The sequence below is a fragment of the Mytilus edulis genome, unplaced genomic scaffold (genome assembly GCF_963676685.1).
Source record: "Mytilus edulis unplaced genomic scaffold, xbMytEdul2.2 SCAFFOLD_598, whole genome shotgun sequence".
In the NCBI taxonomy this organism is placed as follows: Eukaryota; Metazoa; Mollusca; class Bivalvia; order Mytilida; family Mytilidae; genus Mytilus; species Mytilus edulis.
The window spans coordinates 1-21406 of record NW_027267486.1 but is presented as its reverse complement, the minus strand read 5'-3'; the positions used below and the strand labels follow the sequence as shown (position 1 = coordinate 21406).

At 33.0% G+C, this 21406-nt stretch overlaps 1 protein-coding gene across 2 annotated transcripts; it reads left to right on the top strand.

The window, feature by feature from the left end:
- Positions 1-10239: 10239 nt before the first annotated feature.
- Positions 10240-20077, top strand: LOC139505524 (uncharacterized). 2 transcript variants are annotated; one of them, XM_071295067.1, is made up of 4 exons: positions 10243-10321; positions 13535-13712; positions 17860-17922; positions 19814-20077. In XM_071295067.1, the coding sequence occupies exons 2-4, from the start codon at positions 13563-13565 to the stop codon at positions 19994-19996; spliced, it is 396 nt and encodes a 131-aa protein (XP_071151168.1). In that variant the 5' UTR covers positions 10243-10321; positions 13535-13562; the 3' UTR covers positions 19997-20077. The 2 variants fall into 2 exon arrangements, with proteins under 2 accessions (XP_071151169.1, XP_071151168.1); XM_071295068.1 differs by lacking the exon at positions 13535-13712 and having other exon boundaries at positions 10240-10321.
- Positions 20078-21406: the final 1329 nt, after the last annotated feature.

The following is a 21406-nucleotide window of genomic DNA, read 5'->3' as shown; positions in this document are numbered from 1 at the left end:
CAATAAATGTTCATGAATCTTTTGAACGTGGCAACCAGATGGTAAAATCCTCTGTGAAAGGCTGCTCTAATGAGTCTGAAACACATGTCTTCTACAGCTATATGTCGAGGTCTCCTCTCAATACTTTCGATGATACGACCAAGACCTCAAAACTCAAGTGTAAATCAGGTGACTTTGTTAAGGGCCCATATAAACCCAGTAAAAGTAGTTCGTCGTGCTTTAGTTCTTGCTAATGTTCGTGAGTATGAGACTGTAGTCAGGATATTGGTTTATCCTATTGGTCCCTTACATTCATTGGAAGTGCATTTATCGTCTCATTGTATGATCCGAAGGAAAAGTTCAGGTATCTTCGTGATGAGCTAAACCAGAGAAGGGTGGAGTTTGCCGCCACAAAGGATGCCAGTTTTGTGAAAATTCCTTCATGTGAAAACAAGTTTTTACAGAACATCCCACGTGCAATGCTTCAAACGCAAGTTTGGATAAACTCTCATATTGCTAAACCAGTTATCATACTTTCTAAAGACTCTGGTTGGTAAGAGGGTAAAAACGTTTTTTTCACGATTTTCTTTGAGGGACCCATGTCAGTAGATTCCTTCAAGAACTTGTTTTTACGTATATGGACAAGGGAAAACAGCTTGCAATAACAACTGTGTATAAAACCAACAGAAATCTGCGTATACCAATATTTGGGCATGTGAAGGGTCCTGATGGTTGTAGAAATTGTTTAACTCACCAAGCAATATTGGAAGAAGACGGACGATGAAAACTATGACTGATGCCAGGTTTTTCGAAATTTGTCATGCCCTTTGTTTGTTAAAATACCCCATACAACCACTCTTTCTAAGGGGTCCAAGTGTGCTTTTGTTAGGCTAAGGCACATAAAAACCTATAAAGTTCAAAGAGCTAGAATATACGCTGGAACTTAATTCCATCAATAAACTCATTTGATTTAATTGCCTTGTGAAATATTTGTGACTGTCAATAAATATACATCAAAGCAAAACCAAATTGACTTCTTTTTATAAATGCCGTAAAATCTTATAAAAAAAAAATCTTTAGAAGTACATGCAATGCAAAAAAAGAAATGAATTGAGATTCGGTTGTTCCATCTTCTATTTTGTTGCTATTCTGAATTCCCATTAAAATGTGCATTTGGTGGTTTCATTATTTTCAAATTAAGTTGAAAATGAAGTGTCACAGTTTGTTTCATTATAAATTTCTTGTTGAGTAACAATTCAGAAATTTTTGGGTGACTTTTATAACCTCTTGTGAAATAAATTGACAATAGTGAAACATTCTAACCTCTCACCTTATTTTTTTTTAAATTGCACCATATTTCATTTCTACGACCAGGCGAAAATTTAAGAATAAACATTTATCTTTCAAAAACTCATAATTTAGCCTGCAGGCAGGGTGGTCCATTAAAGTTAAATTGTTGGCTTGGTCTCTCCACTAGTAGCAGATGGTTAAATTGTACTGTCTCCGTGTCATTGCTCATAATACGTCGGTTAAATATTTCGAAACATGTATACAAATAAAAAAATATTTCAGTAAAATAGCAAAACATTATTCAAACATTTATACATACTAAGAATTATTATAGTTTTGAGTATGCACATCCAGTACAATGTATGTAGGCTTATTTGACATTGAATCATATTTGTGATTGTACCACTACAGACCGTCGGGAACAATGGACCAATGGATTAGTACATATGGACGCCAATACAACACACTAAGGAGCTACCATTTGATATGTATACATAGTGGGTGTGGCTAGGATGACAAATGTTGTCCTGAGTTTATTGTTTAGTTGAAATCTCTTTCCTGCTTTTTTATGTTTGCCCTTTATTCGGTACTGCCGTGTTTTCTGATGAAAACAGTTCCCTCTTCTACTTGGAAATCCCCTTTACGGTAGTTGTCTGTAATCTAAATGTGTCGGAGTAAATAAAATCGACAACAAATTTATTTAGTCCTACCCTATTGCAAGCAAAATCAGTAAAATAAATGACGATCCAGCTCGCGAGTCTTCCCTGATCTATTTACTTTACCATTGGATCGGGTAAATTATTTAACTTGTATGTGAGAATAATTTCTAGTATATGAGAGTGTGAAAAACACATAACAGTTTACGGGGTGTTTCGGATGACCAGGTTCATTATTCATTTTTATGCCTTATTTATGGGCGTTATGTTTTCTGGTCTGTGCGTCCATTCGTTCGTCCGACTTTCCGTCCGTCCGTCCGTCCGTTTGTTCGTTCGTTCGTCCGTCCAGCTTCAGGTTAAAGTTTTTGGTCGAGGTAGTTTTTTATGAAGTTGAAGTCCAATCAACTTGAAACTTAGTACACATATTCCCTATGATATGATCTTTCTAATTTTAATGCAAAATAAGAGTTTTACCACATTTCACGGTCCACTGAACATAGAAAATGATAGTGCGGATGGGTCATCCGTGTACTAGAGACACATTCTTGTTTTCAATTGTAATATATTCAGTGAGTCGGTTTGTAGTTTATACTTTGTCTAAATTTATCTGGATTTACCAGAGGTCTCACATAATTATCCGTTACTGTTATTTTGGAAAGAACTTAACGTGATTCGTCAAAATCAGTCGATTTTTTTATCGTCATACAGAAAATGTACATTTTATCGTCACGAACCAAAAATTACCGTTAACGTCATTTGACAATATTATTTTACCGTTTTTCGTCATGAAGTGACCCCATCACAATCCTCATGATATCAACGAGCCTCTCATAGGGTTTCTGATTATGTGATTACTTTGCCATTTTAATTGTGATTATTTGAATACAAGACCAAACATTTGCGATTATGTGACTACTTGGACAGTCCCATTACAATCCGTATCAATGGATTGCAATTTCACTAAGATAAAACAGTATTTTTCATCTAACTATAAAATATCAGTGTGAATGCTGTTTTATCCTTTGAATCAAATAAATTATAATTACAAATATTCTATTTTTTAAATGAGGACTCCTGGGGAATATGATATGTATAACATATAATATGTCACTACTTAGACACCCGCATTACGATCCTCATCAAAGGGTTGCAATTTCTCAAAGATGAAATGTCCATGGATCAGTAGATTTCATCTTTCTATTAGATATTCAGTAGTATGCTGCTTTATCCTATTGAATCAAATTAATTATATACATTTACGATGTTTAAACTTAGTGTATTATATACCTGTTTTATCCTATTGAATCAAATTAATCATATACATGCACGATGTTTAGTGTATTATATACCTGTTTTATCCCATTGAATCAAATTAATTATAAACCATATTTTATCTGTCTGAATTAGGTACCCAGAGGGAGGGAGCATATCAAATACTATTGTTTACAACATACAATATTTTTACAAAACAATAATATAATAAACCTAAATATTTTGATAGATCTATTATTTTTTTTTAACAAAGCTGCACATCTATATATCCTATATCCCATATTGCTAGATTACTACCCCCTTCCTAATATACTATTGTAATTTTGTCGTCTACTACTGATTTGAAAATATTTTCAATGACGATTAAGAACTATTAATTTTAGTTGCTACACTTTGTGGTTGCGTATATTTAATTCAATCTGCGTTTATGCTAGACTGTCCTTTTATGTCACAATTCAGTATTTGTTAAATATTATATGTCTTGTGTTGTGGTATTTGCCTGCACGCTTTGTATATAATATGCTTAGTTTAATTGAAGTCCGGAGCTGGCATGTCAGTTAACTGCTAGTAGTCTGATGTTATTTATGTATTATTGTCATTTTGTTTATTTTCTTTGGTTACATCTTTTGACATCAGACTCGGACTTCTCTTGAACTGAATTTTAATGTGCGTATTGTTATGCGTTTACTTTTCTGCATTGGCTAGAGTATAGGGGGGAGGGGTTCAGGTCTCACAAACATGTTTAACCCGGCCGCATTTTTGCGCCTCTTCCAAGTCAGGAGCCTCTGGCCTTTGTTAGTCTTGTATTATTTCAACTTTTTTTTTCTTGTGTACAATTTGGAGTTTAGTATGGGGTTCATTATCACTGAACCAGTATGTATTTGTTTAGGGGCCAGCTGAAGGACGCCTCCGGGTGCGAGAATTTCTCTTTGCATTGAAGACCTGTTGGTGACCTTCTGCTGTTGTCTGCTCTATGGTCGGTTTGTTGTCTCTTTGGCACATTCCCCATTTCCATTATCAATTTTATTGTTTGTATGTCAGTTCAAAAGCAGCTCGTTCAAAAAACGCATGCAAACTTGCCGATTTAAAAATTAAACTTATTTGATTTAATATTTGACTGAAGTTGATATTTTAGTTTGAACTAGTTAAGTTAAAACATATGTATGTATAGTGGATTGGGTAACAAATTATTGCAACTTATATTAATTCCTTTCCACTTTTCGGGTGCGAGTCTTGCTTTGTAGCGGCATTAATCTGCTCTTTTTCGAAATCTACATGGATGTCTATAACGTGCATGCGATATTACCCTCTCTTAACTAAGGGAACGTTCAATATTTATCAGATGGATGGGCCGGTGCAAAATGGGGCGGGGCAAGCACTTTTTTGTGGAAATATTTGGATGGGCAAGAATTTTTTTTAAATATTTAGTGGATGGGCCAGAACATATTTTATAGGAAAAATTTTGTTATCAATTTTATTGGTTTGTAGGATATTTCTTTTGCGGGCACTCACATGTCTCAACAAACTGGTAGCTTGGCTCATTTCTGTCAATTTTAAGGATTTAATTAAGGAATAAAAAGCTAGAATTTTCTGTTCAGACTATCTTTTAGATTATTTTGACCTTATAGAATACCAAATTGTTTAATAGTTTGGTGTATTGTTGTCAATCTTATGGATTTAATAAAAAGGTTAAATTAAGCTCAAATTTTCAGTTTAGGCTAAATCCAGATAATCATCTTTAATTTTTTTATAACTTTTTTAAATCAACATTGGATTTTCATAAAACTTAACAGCTATAACATTTATATATTGATCTTATAGAATGCCAAGTTGTTTGGTAGTTTGGTGTGATACTGTCATTCTTATGTACAGTGGAGATCAGTTCTAACCTCTCATAAATTCTGTCAGAATCTGTCAGGAGAACTGTTCTAGAACAGTATGTAGAACTGTCAGCCTGACACCTTTTAGTCAGTTCTAGGTTAGAACTGTTCTAGCTAGAACTGATTTGGTCAGTTCTACCTAGAACTGATTTGGACAGTTCTAGCTAGAACTGATCCTGACAGTTCTACCCTAGAACAGTTTTAGACAGTTCTAGCTAGAACTGACCAAATCTTTGGTCAGTTCTACTTCTAGAACAGTTCTACGGTTAGAATTGATTTCAAATTCTACGGCTAGAATTGATTTATAAATTCTACGGCCAGAATTAATTTATAAATTCTACGGCTAAAATTGATTTATAAATTCTACGGCTAGAATTGATTTATAAGTTTTAAGAAATATTTGTCTGAATATAAAGGCTTCGGCAAAATAGCGATTAATATTATATAGAGTTTTGCTATTTTGCCGGTTTTATTTCAGATTTATAATCGGCAAGAGAACATGTTTAACCCCGCCATATTCTGCATGTATGTGCCTGTTCCAAGTCAGAAGCCCGTAATTCAGTGATTTTCTTTTGTTGGTGTGTAACATAAAATATTTGTTTTTCTTTCATTTTTTGTACATAAATTAGGCCGTTGAATTGTTTTACATTTGTTATTCTGGGAGTCAGGATGGCTCGTTATCACATAACAAAATTTAAAAAGGGGGGGGGGGGGGGCAGGGGGGTTCCAACTATATGTTCCCATTCAAATGCATTGATCGTCAAAAAAAAGGGGGTTCCAACTCCTGAACCCCCCCACCCCCCCCCCCCCCCCCCCCCCCCTTGATCTGCCAATGAGCATGTCCTCTTTTTATTCAAAATATTGAATCGTAAACAAATATCAGTAGTTTTCATACTTCAGACTGAGTCGTATAATAAAATCTTTTGACCGTTTCAACCAAAACTTACCATGTATTTGCTTTTTTTTTTATGTAAATCTTTTTTTTCTCGCATCAATTGAGAGTGCCAGCATTTCCTATTTTTATTCAAAATATCGCATCAGAAACAAATATCAGTAGTTTTCATACCTCAGACTGACAGTAACATGTAATCATGTAACAAAACTATTTTTCTGCATCAATCAAAACTGACCATACTTGACAGCATCAACCAAAACTGACCATATTTGACCACATCAACCAAAACTGACCATATTTGACCGCATCAACCAAAACTGACCATATTTGACCGCATCAACCAAAACTGACCTTATTTGACCGCATCAACCAAAACTGACCATATTTGACCGCATCAACCAAAACTGACCATATTTGCTTTTTTTATGTAACTCTTATAGTCGCATGGATTGTAAAATCATGAAAATACAAATGATAGCAATATTGGAACACAATACTACCTAATTTCATTTGCATCAATTAAGAATGCCAGCATGTCCTCTTTTTATTCAAAATATTGCATCATAAACAAATATCAGTAGTTTTCATACCTCAGACTGACTGGTATAACAAAATAATTTGTCCGCATCAACCAAAACTGACCATATTTGCACTTTATTATGTATATGATGTCAATCTTAATAGCCGCAAAGTAAATCACGTATATTTTTATATCAGGATGGATTGTTTAATATAAACATGATAAATGAAAGCAATATTGGAAAATAAAATTATGCTCACATCAGTTTATAGTGCCAGCAATGTCCTCTTTTTCATCAAAATTTTGAATCGTAAACTAATTTCAGTAGTTTTGATATCTCAGACTGACTCATGAATATATAACAAAATTATTTGTCCGCATCAACCAAAACTGACAATATTTGACAGCATCAACCAAAACTGACCATATGTGACAGCATCAACCAAAACTGACCATAATTACACTTTGTTATGTAAATCTTAATCATGTTAATATATACATGTATATAGCCGCATACTAAATCACTTATAGTAATACATATTACGATGGATTGTATAATTCAAATGACAGCAATATCAATGAATATTGGAACACATTGGCTACAAAAAAATTTCCACATCAATTTAGAATATCAACAAAATTTCCACATCAATTTAGAATATCAACAAGTCCTCTTTTTATTCCAAATATTGAATTGTAAACAAATTTCAGTGGTTTCGATATATCAGACTGAGTGAGAGTTTTTTTAACAAAATTATTTGACCGCATCAACCAAAACTGAACTTATTTACACTTAATCATGTAATACATGTATATGGCCTCATTGTAAACATGGTAAACCAATATTATTTCTATGTGAGGACGGATCGTATGATAAAAATGACACCAACTTTGAAACACAATAAACCTTATTGCTAATCCTGGCTGACCCGGCCTCTTGAACTTTTGAAGCATACAACAATGACTTTCCCATTGTGGTGTCAGATATTTTGTTTTATGACGTCAAAATTTTACGGGAACCTGTGTGATATCCAGTAATGGCAGACAATAGCGACAAGGTGTATTTATACCATATCTAAGAATTTAGCGTGCCATTATTTCCTCTCTGTATCCATAATAATGAACCGTCATTAAACATGCTAGGGTGACTTTTGAACATGTTTAAGTCAGTAGTTTGTGATGGTTTTTTTTTAAAACAAAACTATTTAATGGCATCATCCAACACTCACATGACTGATTCATATACTTTATTTAAAAATAAAATAAAAAGTACATGTATGGGAAGTTCTCTTCTTGGAATAGTATACTGTTAATATAATTTGAAGAAGGCAAAGAAACATGCATGATTTTGTTTGTAGCCGGACTTCCAGGGGCAAATGTTTCATTCATGTTCAGATCCAGTATATTTTTCTGAGTTGCAGACTCCCAGATATCATTTATAATCGTTATGGATAAGTCTGGCTAAATTGACGAGATGGTGCAAATGTATATATATATATAGTTTTTTTACGTTGTATAACACTTTTTTCATTAATATCCCATAATTCATCCACTGTACAATTTTCGTTTGAACATTTGTCAAAACAGAATCTTAAATGAATGTAAATCCAAGGCAAACAAGGTAAATTACGATTAAAATTCCATGAATTAAATGCAGTTTTATTTAGGAAGAGACTGTTAAAAACGGGGAAGTCAACGAAGAAACGTAAACAATGATGTTTCCGTATGCAATCTTATAAAAATATTTCTCCGATGAGTTGGGTAACCATCTATTCACTTCGATATTTTTACATGTAACGTAATAAAAGTCGTTTGATCAGTAAAAAATATAGCAAATCTGCTTTTCAATATATAGCAAAGTAATTGGAAGTGATTTATTTCTTCTAAATTCTAAAGTGCCCTTATTGCAGTGACGTCATTTAGAACTGTTCTACAGTCCTGACTGATTTAGTCAGTTCTGCTGACAGTTCTACGGTTAGAAGTGATTTGGATAGTTCTACCTAGAACTGATCCTGACAGTTCTACCCTAGAATTGATCCTGACAGTTCTACCTAGAACTGATTTAGTCAGTTCTACCTAGAACTGATTCTGACAGTTCTACTTAGAACAGTTCTAGGGTAGAACTGTTCTAGGACAGGTTAGAACAGTTCTATGACAGAATATTCTGACAGTTCTAATGAGAGGTTAGAAGTGATCTCCACTGTATTTAATAAAAAAAGGTTTAAGAAAAAGCTTAAATTTTCAGTTTTTTTTGTTATTTCAAGATAGTCATCTCTAATTTTTTTCATAACTTTTCAAATCAACTTGCATTTTCATAAAACTCTACTGCTATATCATTTGTATATTGATCTTACTGAATGCCAGGCTGTTTAGTACTTTGTTGTTTTTTTTTGCTGTCATTTAAAGGATTTAGTTAATAGGTTGAAAAAAAGCTACAATTGTAAGTTTCGACTAAGTTCAGATGGTCACCTTTCATTTTTTTTATAACTTTTTCAAATCAACTTAAATTTTCATATAACTGTACAGCTATCTCATTTATATATTCATCTTAAAGAATGCCAGGTTGTTTTATAGTTTGGTGTTAAGCTGTCAAATTTAGGGAATTAATTAATAGGCGAAAAAGGGCTGCATCAAAGTCAAAAACATGTCTGCCTATATTTGCTTAAAAAGACCATAATAAATTTCTTTTTTGAAAGTAGAATAGATAAAGGGACATTGATATTTGAACTATAAACATGTTCTGTTTTTAGGACAATAATTAGTAATTCAGTATATGATAATATGTTTACTAGTCCACGAGTTATTGTCCCTTAATTTGAATTATTTCCTTTATTCTAAATCAATATTGTATTTGAGGCTGCACATATAAAATAAAATCTGTACATGTATATTCATACTGGTTTTAAAAATCAATTAAATGTATGGTTCTGATACACACATAGATATATACATATATAATTAACTAGCACATTTTAAATTTTGTATAAAGTCTATTCTTTGATTTCAAGACATAGAAATTTAAAAACTTTGAAATAGAAAAAGAACCTAAATAATTTTTGATTGTCTTAGAGTTTTAGAGGGGCAAGGACTTTTTTTCACAATTTAAAATGATGGGCAATAACTTTTTTAATAAAACAATATTAAGAATGCACCGGCCCATCCATCTGATAAATATTGAACGGTCCCTAACACGGGGCAGCCAGGAATCTTTGTGGTCATAGTCCGATGCATTACACTACGGCTATATAAAAAGATTGAACTAGATTAGAGAAATGACAGCTCAGTACACAGACTGATTACAAATTTCAGTTTTAAATCAATGTCATTTGTAGTTGATACTGAAGAATTAGAGAACTTAGATACAAGTATTTATGTCTCTGATATATAAATCATAAACTTAACGTTGATTTTTTTTATATATATATATAAATACACGGTACTATATATATTGGATTCATACTAGTTAACAGTATATCAGTACTTTGATTTATCAATCAGCTCGAATAGAACCTAAAATATAAGTTTGTTTTGTCTTCATACCGGCTAGAATATGCATGTAATATTTGCCACTGTACATTATCATTAAATTTTATTTTTTCTTTACCTGAGGATAAGCGTGACACGTATCGATTTTTAAAAGCAGATCCTTGATAGCTTGACTGAGTTATTTTCCATTATTGTAATTAATTAATGAAGCCTATCATGGAAAAATTTGTTTACAAATAATTTACATTACATATCCGGGTTGTTCATCAACATGGAAAAACCGAAGCATTGGGAAAAAAACATTCATTTATTGCGATATTACAACAAACATAGTCAATTAATGGTATGTACGTATATTGTTACAGAATTTAATTTAGAGAGGGGTGAGGCTTTTCTGCCCCCTTGTTTTATTGAGCTATGCACGGGTAATTTGAATATGCTGAATTTCGGTACACTTATGCTTAAATTTAGTTTTTAATTGAAAATGCAGTTGTAACTGTTTGAATAAAAGTCTGTAGTATTTATGAATCGGAACATCAATAAAACTATTAAGATAATATTGTTTTGATAAGATTTAAATATATTTCAGTTTGATTTATTCTTATTAAGTGGGTATAGGGTCAGGGTAACATATTTCAAATGATTTGTTTTTTCTACTTTTTGATTGCCTTTATTTCTGCAAAAGGAGCTGTTTTAGAACGTTGATAATAACTCTAACGAAAGATCAAAGCTTTCTTAATAAAATTTCATTTCATTCCCCATGCAAAGGTAAACGAAAATATCAGACAAAATTTATGTAATGATATACAATTAGAGGAAAAAATATTTCATTGATTTCCCTGATAATCAAGAAATAGTTTATATATTAAACCGTGCTTCCTTTAGACATGTTAGAATTATTGGATTTAAAAGGTCATTAAAACTGAGAACAGTGGTCTTATTGTAACATGGATATTATATTATAAATATTGCAATATTACAAATTTATCACTTAATATATGTTTGTGTGTTTATTGGATTAATTTTCGTATCTCACTTTAATTTTATTTTGTTGTTTATTATTTGTTTAAATTTGAATTGCCACATTGTTAATGTTTAATCACAATTAATAAAATCATAATTATTATATGTAAAGTTTTTTCTGTACAAACTAAATCAATCGGCGTACATGAAATACATGTCTATCATACTGCAGGGGCGGATCCAGCCATTTTAAAAGGGGGGGGGTCCAACACAGGATAAAAGGGTGGTACCATTTTATCGTGTCTATGCTTTTACATGTACATGTTATACCAGCAAATTTGTTTACTATATCCATACGTTGTAAATAGTGCAAAATTTTAAAATACTTATTGGATACCAAAATCACAGCAGAAAAAAAACATTATCGCTGCATCAAAGGGAGTAGTTATTTTAAAATAGCAATCTTAAATGATGAAATGTGTCTATCATGTTACTGTGGTTACTGTGGTTACTGTAGGTTCAGTAACAGGATAGACATTATTTGACTTAAGCGTCTTTAAAAGCATATAATTATATAATATTTGTAACATGATGGGATGGATATGTATTTGAACTAATTTAAAGGTAACATTTTTTTCTCCTAATTTCAGCATTTACGTTCCTGTTACAACCCCCCCCCACCCCCCCCAAACCCCACCCCCCCCACCCCCCCCCCCCCCCGCTTTCTAAAAAAATTGGCAAATAATCTACAACTTGTACCATTGTTTAGAATAAAAGCATATACAATTAAAAAAAAATTATGCTTTATTTTAATTTATTTCTTCACAATTTAACCTGCGTTGCCAAATGCGGAAGTATGTCTATTTATAGCTGAGGAACCGTCGCTTTTATGTCCTTATTTGATCTTTTTACTATTTGCGGACAGTCTGCAAACATACCTAAAGGACTCTTGAGCTACTGTTCTGCAGTTGGTCTATTTATGGCTGTCAATCGTCCGTCCGTTTGAAAGGAAGAATTTTTTTATCAAAATTTGCTTGGCTTGTTTGTAACAAAGGATGACATAGGAATGATTTTATATATGGTATGCAGTTTTATATGTTCAGATGTAGTGAATAGGCATTTTTTATATCTCCCGTAAAACAACTTTCTGCTTTTCGATATTCGTCGTACAAAGAAATTTTTTGGTCAAAGATTTCTTGGCTTTAATGAAAGGAAATAATTTAATATTTGATCTGCATTTTGATAATGTTGAATTGTAGCTAGTACTCAATCTATACATCTGTCGTGTCATCACTTCCTACTTGCCAATAGTTTGAACTTTTACAACACTCATTGTACAAGGAAAAAATTCGGCAAAGTTTTCTTGACTGTATGCTATTGACGTGAATGATTTTAACATTTATAGTCAAGGAATGATAAGTTATGCTCCGATATACATGATACCTCGAGTAATTCAATTGTAATGATCGTCCTGAATACGCAATATGTGCCACTGGACGTTAAGCAACAAACAATCCACCAATTGTAATGCAAGGTCCTGCAAGGTCCTGTTTTTTCTCTGATTGTTAATGTCGCTTTTACATTAAAATCAACAGTAATTATTGGATTTTAATATATAAGGCTTAGACGCATGATTTTTTTATTAATTGTTATTGGCTTTAAACTATTAAGGTTTAGGTAGATATATGTTTTTTATATACATGTAGATTATATCGTTGATTTCCCCGTTTGAATGGTTTTATTCTGACTAGTCATTTTTGGGGTCCTTCATAGCTTGCTGTTTTGGTGTGAGCCAAGGCTCTATGTTTTATAAACTGTGACTTGAATGGAGAGTTGTCTCATTCATTGGCACTTATACCACATCTTCATCTATTCACTTGTTAAATATGAACTAGCTTTCAGTTATCTAGGAGTACTCTTATACTGTATGTTGTGTCTTTTGTACTCATGTTATCGTTTTAATGTGCGTGTAATCGTTTAGTTGAGTCCATTAAACTGATGTATATAGTTTGTTTGTTTGTCATACCGTTACACTTATGTGCCAGGTTAAGGGAGTGTTTGGCACCAGCAAGCATGCTTCACCTGACACGTTCAGAATGAGACTGTCCCAAGTAAGTATGACCGGACGAAAAGCATGCTAATTATTTGAACTATCATCTTTCTGACTTTAATTACTATATCTTTCAATTGTCATTTTTAGCTCAAATATTCCCACACAATTATCTTTGGTTTAAACTGTATGTTTCTACTAATCCGATAATGGACTTCGTATCTACGTGTGAAAGACAGTTTTTAACACTTTAATACCCATCAAATAGTCTGGCTATACAAGGATTCTGTAATTCACGGGTTGTCATTTGTTGTTGTATATTATATTTGACAGCTAGTTTTCACGCTTGAATCTTGGTTTCATATTTTTATTTCGGGGACTTTTTTTATACATTTCTATATTTATTGTATTAGATTCGCTGAGATCAGATATTTATTATATAAAAATGTATTTCAGAGAATACTAAATAGGTCACCCTAAGTTAGTTACATTTTTGGGGTTGAAAATACAAGTTAAACTAATTTTTTTTGTTACTATTTCCAGATAAATAATTCAGCTACATATATACATAATGAAAGTATATGGTTTATACCTGACAAAACACTTGACTATATTAGTGTGTATAAACAGTGTAAGCCATGCAGTAAATGTTGATGGAGGGAGATTTTCACAGGTTCTTACAGACATAGCTAATAATGCTTTAGGAGTTAATAAAATACAGGTGTGTTGATTAATCTTTTTCATTGTTTACTGGGTGGATTGAGTGAGATGCAGATGTGTGCATGCTATATCCATAGTTTAAATTTGAGAAAGGAAAGGGGAATATGCCGAAGAGACAACAACCCGACCAAAGAGCGTTATGTACAGCCGAATTCTAACAATTGGTCTTCAACGTAGCGAGAAAATCTCGAACCAGAGACGGGCCTCAGCTGTCCCATAAATAAAAATGGACGTCAAATCAAAATCCAAAACACATCAATCAATCAAAATTATTAAACATACAAAACAACACAAAGGCCAGAGACTTCTGGCTTGAGACCTGCGCAAAAATGCGGCGGGTTTAAACATATGTTTTGTAAGATCTATCTATTTACATTTTCCTCATGTTGGTCACTACCATCAAATAAAGTATGCAATGTATGTGGTTAAGATTGCATGGGAATATGTAATTGCTAAACCCTTGCAATGATATTATAGTATATTTATTTTTTTTAATTATAAAAAAGATGTGTGGGATGATTTCAAATGAGACAACTCTCCACAAGAGACCAAAATGATACACAAATTAACAACTGTAGGTCACCATGCGACCTTCAACAATGAAAAAAAAACCATACCGCATAGTCAGCTATAAACGGCCGGCCCCCGAAATGACACTGTAAAACAATTCAAACGAGAAAACTAAAGGCCTTATTTATGTACAAAAAAAGGACGAAAAACAAAAAGGTAATACATAAACAAACGACAACCACTGAATTACAGGCTCCTGACTTGGGACATGCACATACATAATGTGGTGGAGTTAAACATGTTAGCTCGATCCAACTCTCACCCTAACCTGGGACAGTGGTACAACAGTACAACATAAGAACGAACTATAAAACTCAGTTAAAAAAGGCTTAACTCATCAAATGGACAAAATTACAAGTGGACGTGGCCGAGTACATGTACATCCCAACCACAAAAAGACACTAGGTACAGATCTGAGAGTACTCGCAGTTATCTGACAGCTAGTTCAAAGCACTAACAACTAATAAAAAAAATCATGCATCTAAGACCAAATTATCAATCCGTACACATCCAACATCCAATGGATTTAGTATAAAGACGTCATAAACAGTCAGAGAAAAACACGACCTTGTGCAATGCCATGATGCAGGTATCGACATATTGTAGATCCATGAATGTATATATATATATATATATAACATACTAGTAATATTTAGTTTGCATTTAATTTACTGATAACAAAATCAATATTTATACCAATTAAAACCATATTCAATGATCTTATTACATTGTTGAAATGGTAACCTTTTAGAATAAGTTTAATTAAAGGAGCGATAAGTTTACCAGGATCATTTCTCAATTTCCGGGCACGGTTAACAACATTTCTGTAAAATTGAGGATGTGATATCCCGTTAGCAATAAGGTACAACCAAACTTCAAAACCTAATCTTTATATCTATGGAAAAATTTAGTGAAGGTTTAAAGTAATTCATAGTAATGATATTCCTGGTTTAAAAAGTTACCAATACATAGATTACGTTCGTTAAAATAAAAAAAAAAACACGTCACAACAGACACAGGCATGGCGAACGAGCTGTGAAATATAAAACACCAAGGGCGTAGTGGAAGCACAAACCGAAAGGCGAGGGAGGGGTCTGGTGGCCGCAAAAGGCCCACTGTGGGCCCAGGTCAAAGCCTGGTATGAGGGCCAGGGGAGCGAAGCCCCCGGTCGCTACATACATATAGCTTTTTAAAACAATAATGACCTTATTAAAACTTGTTTATGTTTGTTGTGGGTTCTTTTTTGGTCAATTATTTATTTAACTTCGAAATGTTCGAATCAAATGAACACTTAACACGTTTTTTTTTTTATGTTTTTTTGTAAAGTAAAGCAAAGTAGATATAAAAATAAGGAGGTGTGGTATGATTGCATGTAGGCTTGGGGTGACATTTACTTCCACACGGTAACATAGCTTTTTTGCCCTGTTGCAAATCTTGATTGTGCACGATCCATATGAAGAGTTTAGAAGTATTAAAAGTAAACTGTAACAAAGTGTTAATTACTCCGACCATATGAGTATATACTAGTGTTGTCGAACGACCAAATACCGAATACCAAAAACGCTTACCGGTTAACCGGACTTTTTTTCAATTTTGATAGATTTGATATAAATTTGTATTGAAATCATTAAATAGTTAGGTTTTATTTTAAAATTGTCGTCGTGGTAATTAATTTGACAAATCACTTGTCCAGTAAATTGATTGCTATTGTTAATCCTAATAACATAAAATTAATTAGAACTTGTCTCTCAGCTCGGGGCATGATCTTAAAGACACATAATTAGTTTACATGTTTTTTTAACAGTAACTCTAAATCAGTAATGCGATTTTTTACGACTTACTTCATTATTTCGTTTCTGATCTAATATTCTGTAAACCTACATCTAAATGTGCAAACTCCGTCGTGAAGGGCTTAGTCTTACTTAAAACGAAATGCTAACTCAAAAATTGTAAAATGAAAACCAATGTGAATGTACACAATGTATACGTGATAGTACGAGTAACATGCCAACAAAGTAAAGAAACAGGCCGTACAGTGACCTATAATAGTTGTTAATTTCTGTGTCATTTTGATCTCTTGTGGAGAATTGTCTCATTGGCAATCATACCACATCTTCTTTTTTTATAATTAATCATTCAAATTGAAACACTCCACATTATCATTATCGGTGACAACAAGTGAAAAGGAAAGAATAATCAGTTTCAGACATATTCAATTCTACGAGATCAAGCAGTTTTTTTTTTTATTTTTTCAATCTGAAGCTGGTACACACGCTATAGTTGATACGGTGTAGTTGATTATTAAAAGTCAAACTTCGCCAGGAACCCACACAGACAAGCCTTAAAATGCCAAGGGACACACTTCAATTCTAAAAGCGTAACTTTATGACTTGGATGAAAGGTTTTCAAATTGACACTCATACCACATCTTTTATCTATGTGTAGGGTACTATTGATAAGGGCTTTCAAGCACCAATTCAAACTACCGGTTAACCGGTTAATCGGTCGAACGATTATCCGAGTAACTGGTTACTCAAAAGTGTACGATTTGACAACGCTAGTATATACCCATATGGTCATGACTCATGACCATACGCATATGGTCCGGAACATATGCATAAAGGATGGACAGATTAGAAAGTCTTTCTGTATGCATTGTAGAGCGGACATAAGTTTTCACTCTTCTAATAACACTAAAACTCCCCGTCTGCTGTTGCTGCTGTCACCGACATTGTCACTAGTATCAGTTGACAAATGTAAATGTTTGGATATAGGTCACTGTTTGTCACTGGCAGAGTTTCCGAAAGAGTATAGATGGCTTTGGGTCCGCTGCTATATCCCACCTTTCAATCCATCGTTTGCACCGTAAGATGGTGCAAAAGGAACATCCCTATCTAAAAATGAAAAATTAACAATAGGGAACGAAAAATCGTACCTTTTGTCGTAAATGCTAGTGTGGAGTTTCCCGTTTAAAACCGAAATATCTAAATCTAGGAAAGGACATTTATTATTAGTTTGAAGTTTGGCATCATATTCTTGAGAAATATAATTTTGAATTCATTGATTTGAGTACTGCGAGTCAGTGTGCTTTGCATATTAATTTTAGAAATATGTTCAAAAAGAAGGTAGCCCGATCAAGATTTTCTCAGACCCTTAGCATCACAATGACGACTTATAAAATGACTATTGCATAACCCTGACCGAAAAATAAGCATTATGGCAAGCATTTGCAGCAAACTAGCTATAAACTTCCCGCAACCATTTTACCATGCAAATGAAGGTAAGCTGGTAGCAAACTGAAAAATTGCCGCATTTGTTTCCTGTAAATTTGCGGCTATTGTTTCCGGCAAACTTACGGCAATTGTGTCCGGCAAACTTGCGGCAATTGTTTCCGGCAAATTTGCGGCAAACTTGCAGGAGCTACACATATGCAAAGTGTGTTATCCTGTATCATAGAGGAAAACATCATAGCCGGAGTCCGAACATTTGATAAAACTCATTAACCTCATCTAGGTACATCCTTAAATTGTGTACAGGTTTGGTTTTTTTAAGTTCCATTTTTTGTTATATTTATTCAGGAGCATTATAACAATCTACGTTACACGAACTCTTTATTGGATGGAGAAGGACTGGTAACAGAGGTAATCTTCAGTGTTTAAGAAATCATTCAATAATTAAAGGATGTTCGCTTCTCTTGGTTTTTTTAATGTTTTTCTAGGTTTTCGGATTCCTCTGGTTTTATCCATGTAGTGCAATTAAACAAAAACTTCCCTGCTATTTTTCTTTTCATATATAAATGACAGATAGTTTTAAAAGACATGTTTGAACATTCCTAAAGTCCTTGTTTTTTTTCATATTTTGTTTTTAGAAAAACGGGGTGCCATTGTAATTTTAGGAGAGAATTATTTCCATCAAATGTTCAATGGCTTATATCTCGAAAAAAAACACATGGATCCTTAATTTTGTCTGCTTTTTTTAAGTTTTTTTTTATTTGTATACTATCAACTCATAACACTTTTTTTAATTCGTGTTCTTTTGAAACAGAGTAGCGAATATCCTTAAATACTGTAAACCATCTATTTTTTGTGAGCAATGTATTATATTCAACGAAATTCACGGAAAGAAAACTAACATGGCTATACAATGATATGATCGATGTAAAACTTGGATAATTTCTTATGGAATTACACAAAGAAAATACTAAAATAATTAAACAGATTTCTGCGACAAGAAAATTATAAATGAAAAAAATAAAAAAATAAATTCTCCAGAAAATATTTAACAAAAATTCATTCTACAACACTTTACATACTTTCAACCACGCTCTAAATGCCCGCGATTTCGCGGGTGTGTTCTAGTATTGTTTATGTCTCAATTTCGGAACCTCTTTCGGTTACCTATAAAGTGTTAAGTGTTTCCGTTTAACCACTTGATTGATAGAGGACTTATATGTCAATTACTAAAAAGTAAAAACACAAAAGTACTGAACTCCGAGGAAAATTCAAACAGAAAGTCCTTATCAAAAGGCAAAATCAAAAGCTCAAATAATTCAGACGAATAGATAACAACTGTCATATTCCTGATAAACAGATTTCTGCGAAGGATCGAGAAAGTGTAAAATATCCTTGAAAATAAGTTGGTTTACAGAATCAAATAAAGGCAACAGTAGTATACCGCTGTTCAAAACTCATAAATCTATGGACAAAAAACAAAATCGGGGTAACAAACTAAAACTGAGGGAAACGCATTAAATATTAGAGGAGAACAACAGCACAACATTAAAATGTAACACACACAGCAACGGACTAAGCATTAGACAAAATCCGATGAGAATAACCAATATAACATCAAAACCAAATACACGAATTTGGGATAGAAAAGTACCGTGACACGTCTTATAGTAATGTGAATTCACATTCAAAAATAGGAGAAAACAAACGGCACAACGGAAACACAACGTAATAATGTTACACACACAGAAACGAACTATGATATAACAATGGCAATTTTCCTGACTTGGTACAGTACAATTTTAAAGAAAAAAATGGTGGGTTGAACCTGGTTTTGTGGCATGCCAAACCTCGCACTTTGATGGCATTGTTAAATATAACATTAAAATGACAACATAATAATACAGGACTACAATACAAATAAATAGCAGAACGTATTTGGCAAAGAAACACATGAATGATAGATAACAAAAGGCAATATTCATTACGTCAAAAACGCGCCTCGTCCAAACAAGACTTACCAGTGACGCCCAGATATAAAAGTTCGAAAGTAAAACAAGGGGTATTTTTTTTAATCGCTACACATACACAAACACAAACATACACACAAATGTATAGTGTTAAACATCAGGTTTGAATTAAAGGCTTACCATTTTATACCATTTTGTTATTTTTGTAGTAAAATCTTTAAAACTCTCTTCAAAAAAAAATTTGCTTTCTTAAGAAACCATACTATCCTTATACTTCATTATAATGGTACAAATGTAATGAAAAGTGTAACTAAGTAGTTTATATCTTACAGATCTCGGCTTCCTTAAGTACCAAGTTTGATGGACCGATTCAAGCTTTGATGAGAATTAAACAAGCTGTTGAAGAGGACATAGACAGTTTTCCAAGCTATACATCAATGCCTCAATGCTGTCATGCAACGGGACTTACTAACAGTAGTCAATTTAGAACAAAGGTTTGTGTGATAAAAATGTAATATTTACAGAGATATTCAACGATCTTAAATCATTGTCAATTCCATACGATGGGAATTTCAGCAAATAAGAACTTGGTACTTACAGACTTTTTTTGGAGGGGAGGGGGGGGGGGGGGGGGTGTTGGATTGGCCCTTTATTTTCGCATGAATTTAGGTTAACACTATTCTGGACTCTGGAATTAATGATAATTTTCAAGGGGATCAGGAAAAGTAAGTCAAGTATTTATTTTTTTTATTTTTTGGGTAGGATTAAGGATGAAACCACTACCTACTACCCCTCTTTGCAGCTTAAGGTGGTACCTAACACTACAGGGAGATAACTATGTAAAGTTAGCTAAACGTTTTAATTACGTTGTGTTGGAGATGAATATTAAGCTTCTCAATGATCGAAATTGGTGTTTGTCAAACTGCTATAAAACCAGTGTAATTTTTCTGTCAAAATTTTGACAAAGCATTTACTTTGACCCTTTTACAAAAAAAAATAAAAATTCAAAAAACTTGAACCAACCGTTTTATCAGAAAAAATTCACTGGCCCAAGACCACAATTAATGACCCCGCTTTTCGTTGTCCACGAATATAGTTCCTTTTAATTAGAGTGTATTTTTCCTTAATTTTTTTTCTTTCCTTTCCTCACTCATTCCTTAAATCTTTTTGGGTGGAAATGAAAGAAGAGAGGTCAAATAAATTTTTGGAGGTTGTATTTTAACTGATTTTGATATGGAATGAGTGATTAGGTCAAGTGCAAAAAGGTGATATTTACAGTTTTCGGAACATCTCTTGACTTGTCAATAGGGGTATGGATGTGTATTGGCTAAATTTGTAAAAGTGATTGCTTCAATCTTTCTGAATTTTGGATATATATTCGGACTAGGACAATACATTACACACACAAAAAATTGGACAAAAGTGCATGGTGCAATTTTTTTAATGATGCAAAAGGTTATAAAGAACTGATAGAGGAATTAATTGTGGTCTGTGGCCTAAGAGGTGCATTTCAGCAATTTAGAATTTTTACTTTGGCATCTTTTCTGAATGATCTATTGGTATTGATTTGTCAAACTATATGAGAAGAAATGATTTTCACTTTCATTTGATAGAAATTTTGTGAAAAAGTCACTTTTCAGGTTAAATGCCTAAAATGTAGCTTTTTCACTTTTTTCACTATTTTTTCAAAAACAGCATGCTTAATTTCTCTCTGACAGTTTTTTTCTGATATCTATTTGTGTTTGTGGTATTTATTTCAGTTGTTTAACTATTTGTGAACTCTGAACACAAAAAAAGTAGATAAAAACATAAAAAGAGTGCAAAATGTGCTGTTTTAATAGTCTAAGTCTAACGGTCAGTATACGCAGCAGGTGAAATGTGAAGTTCTATGCACTTAAAAGTTGTATTCCAAAACAGATTGCACT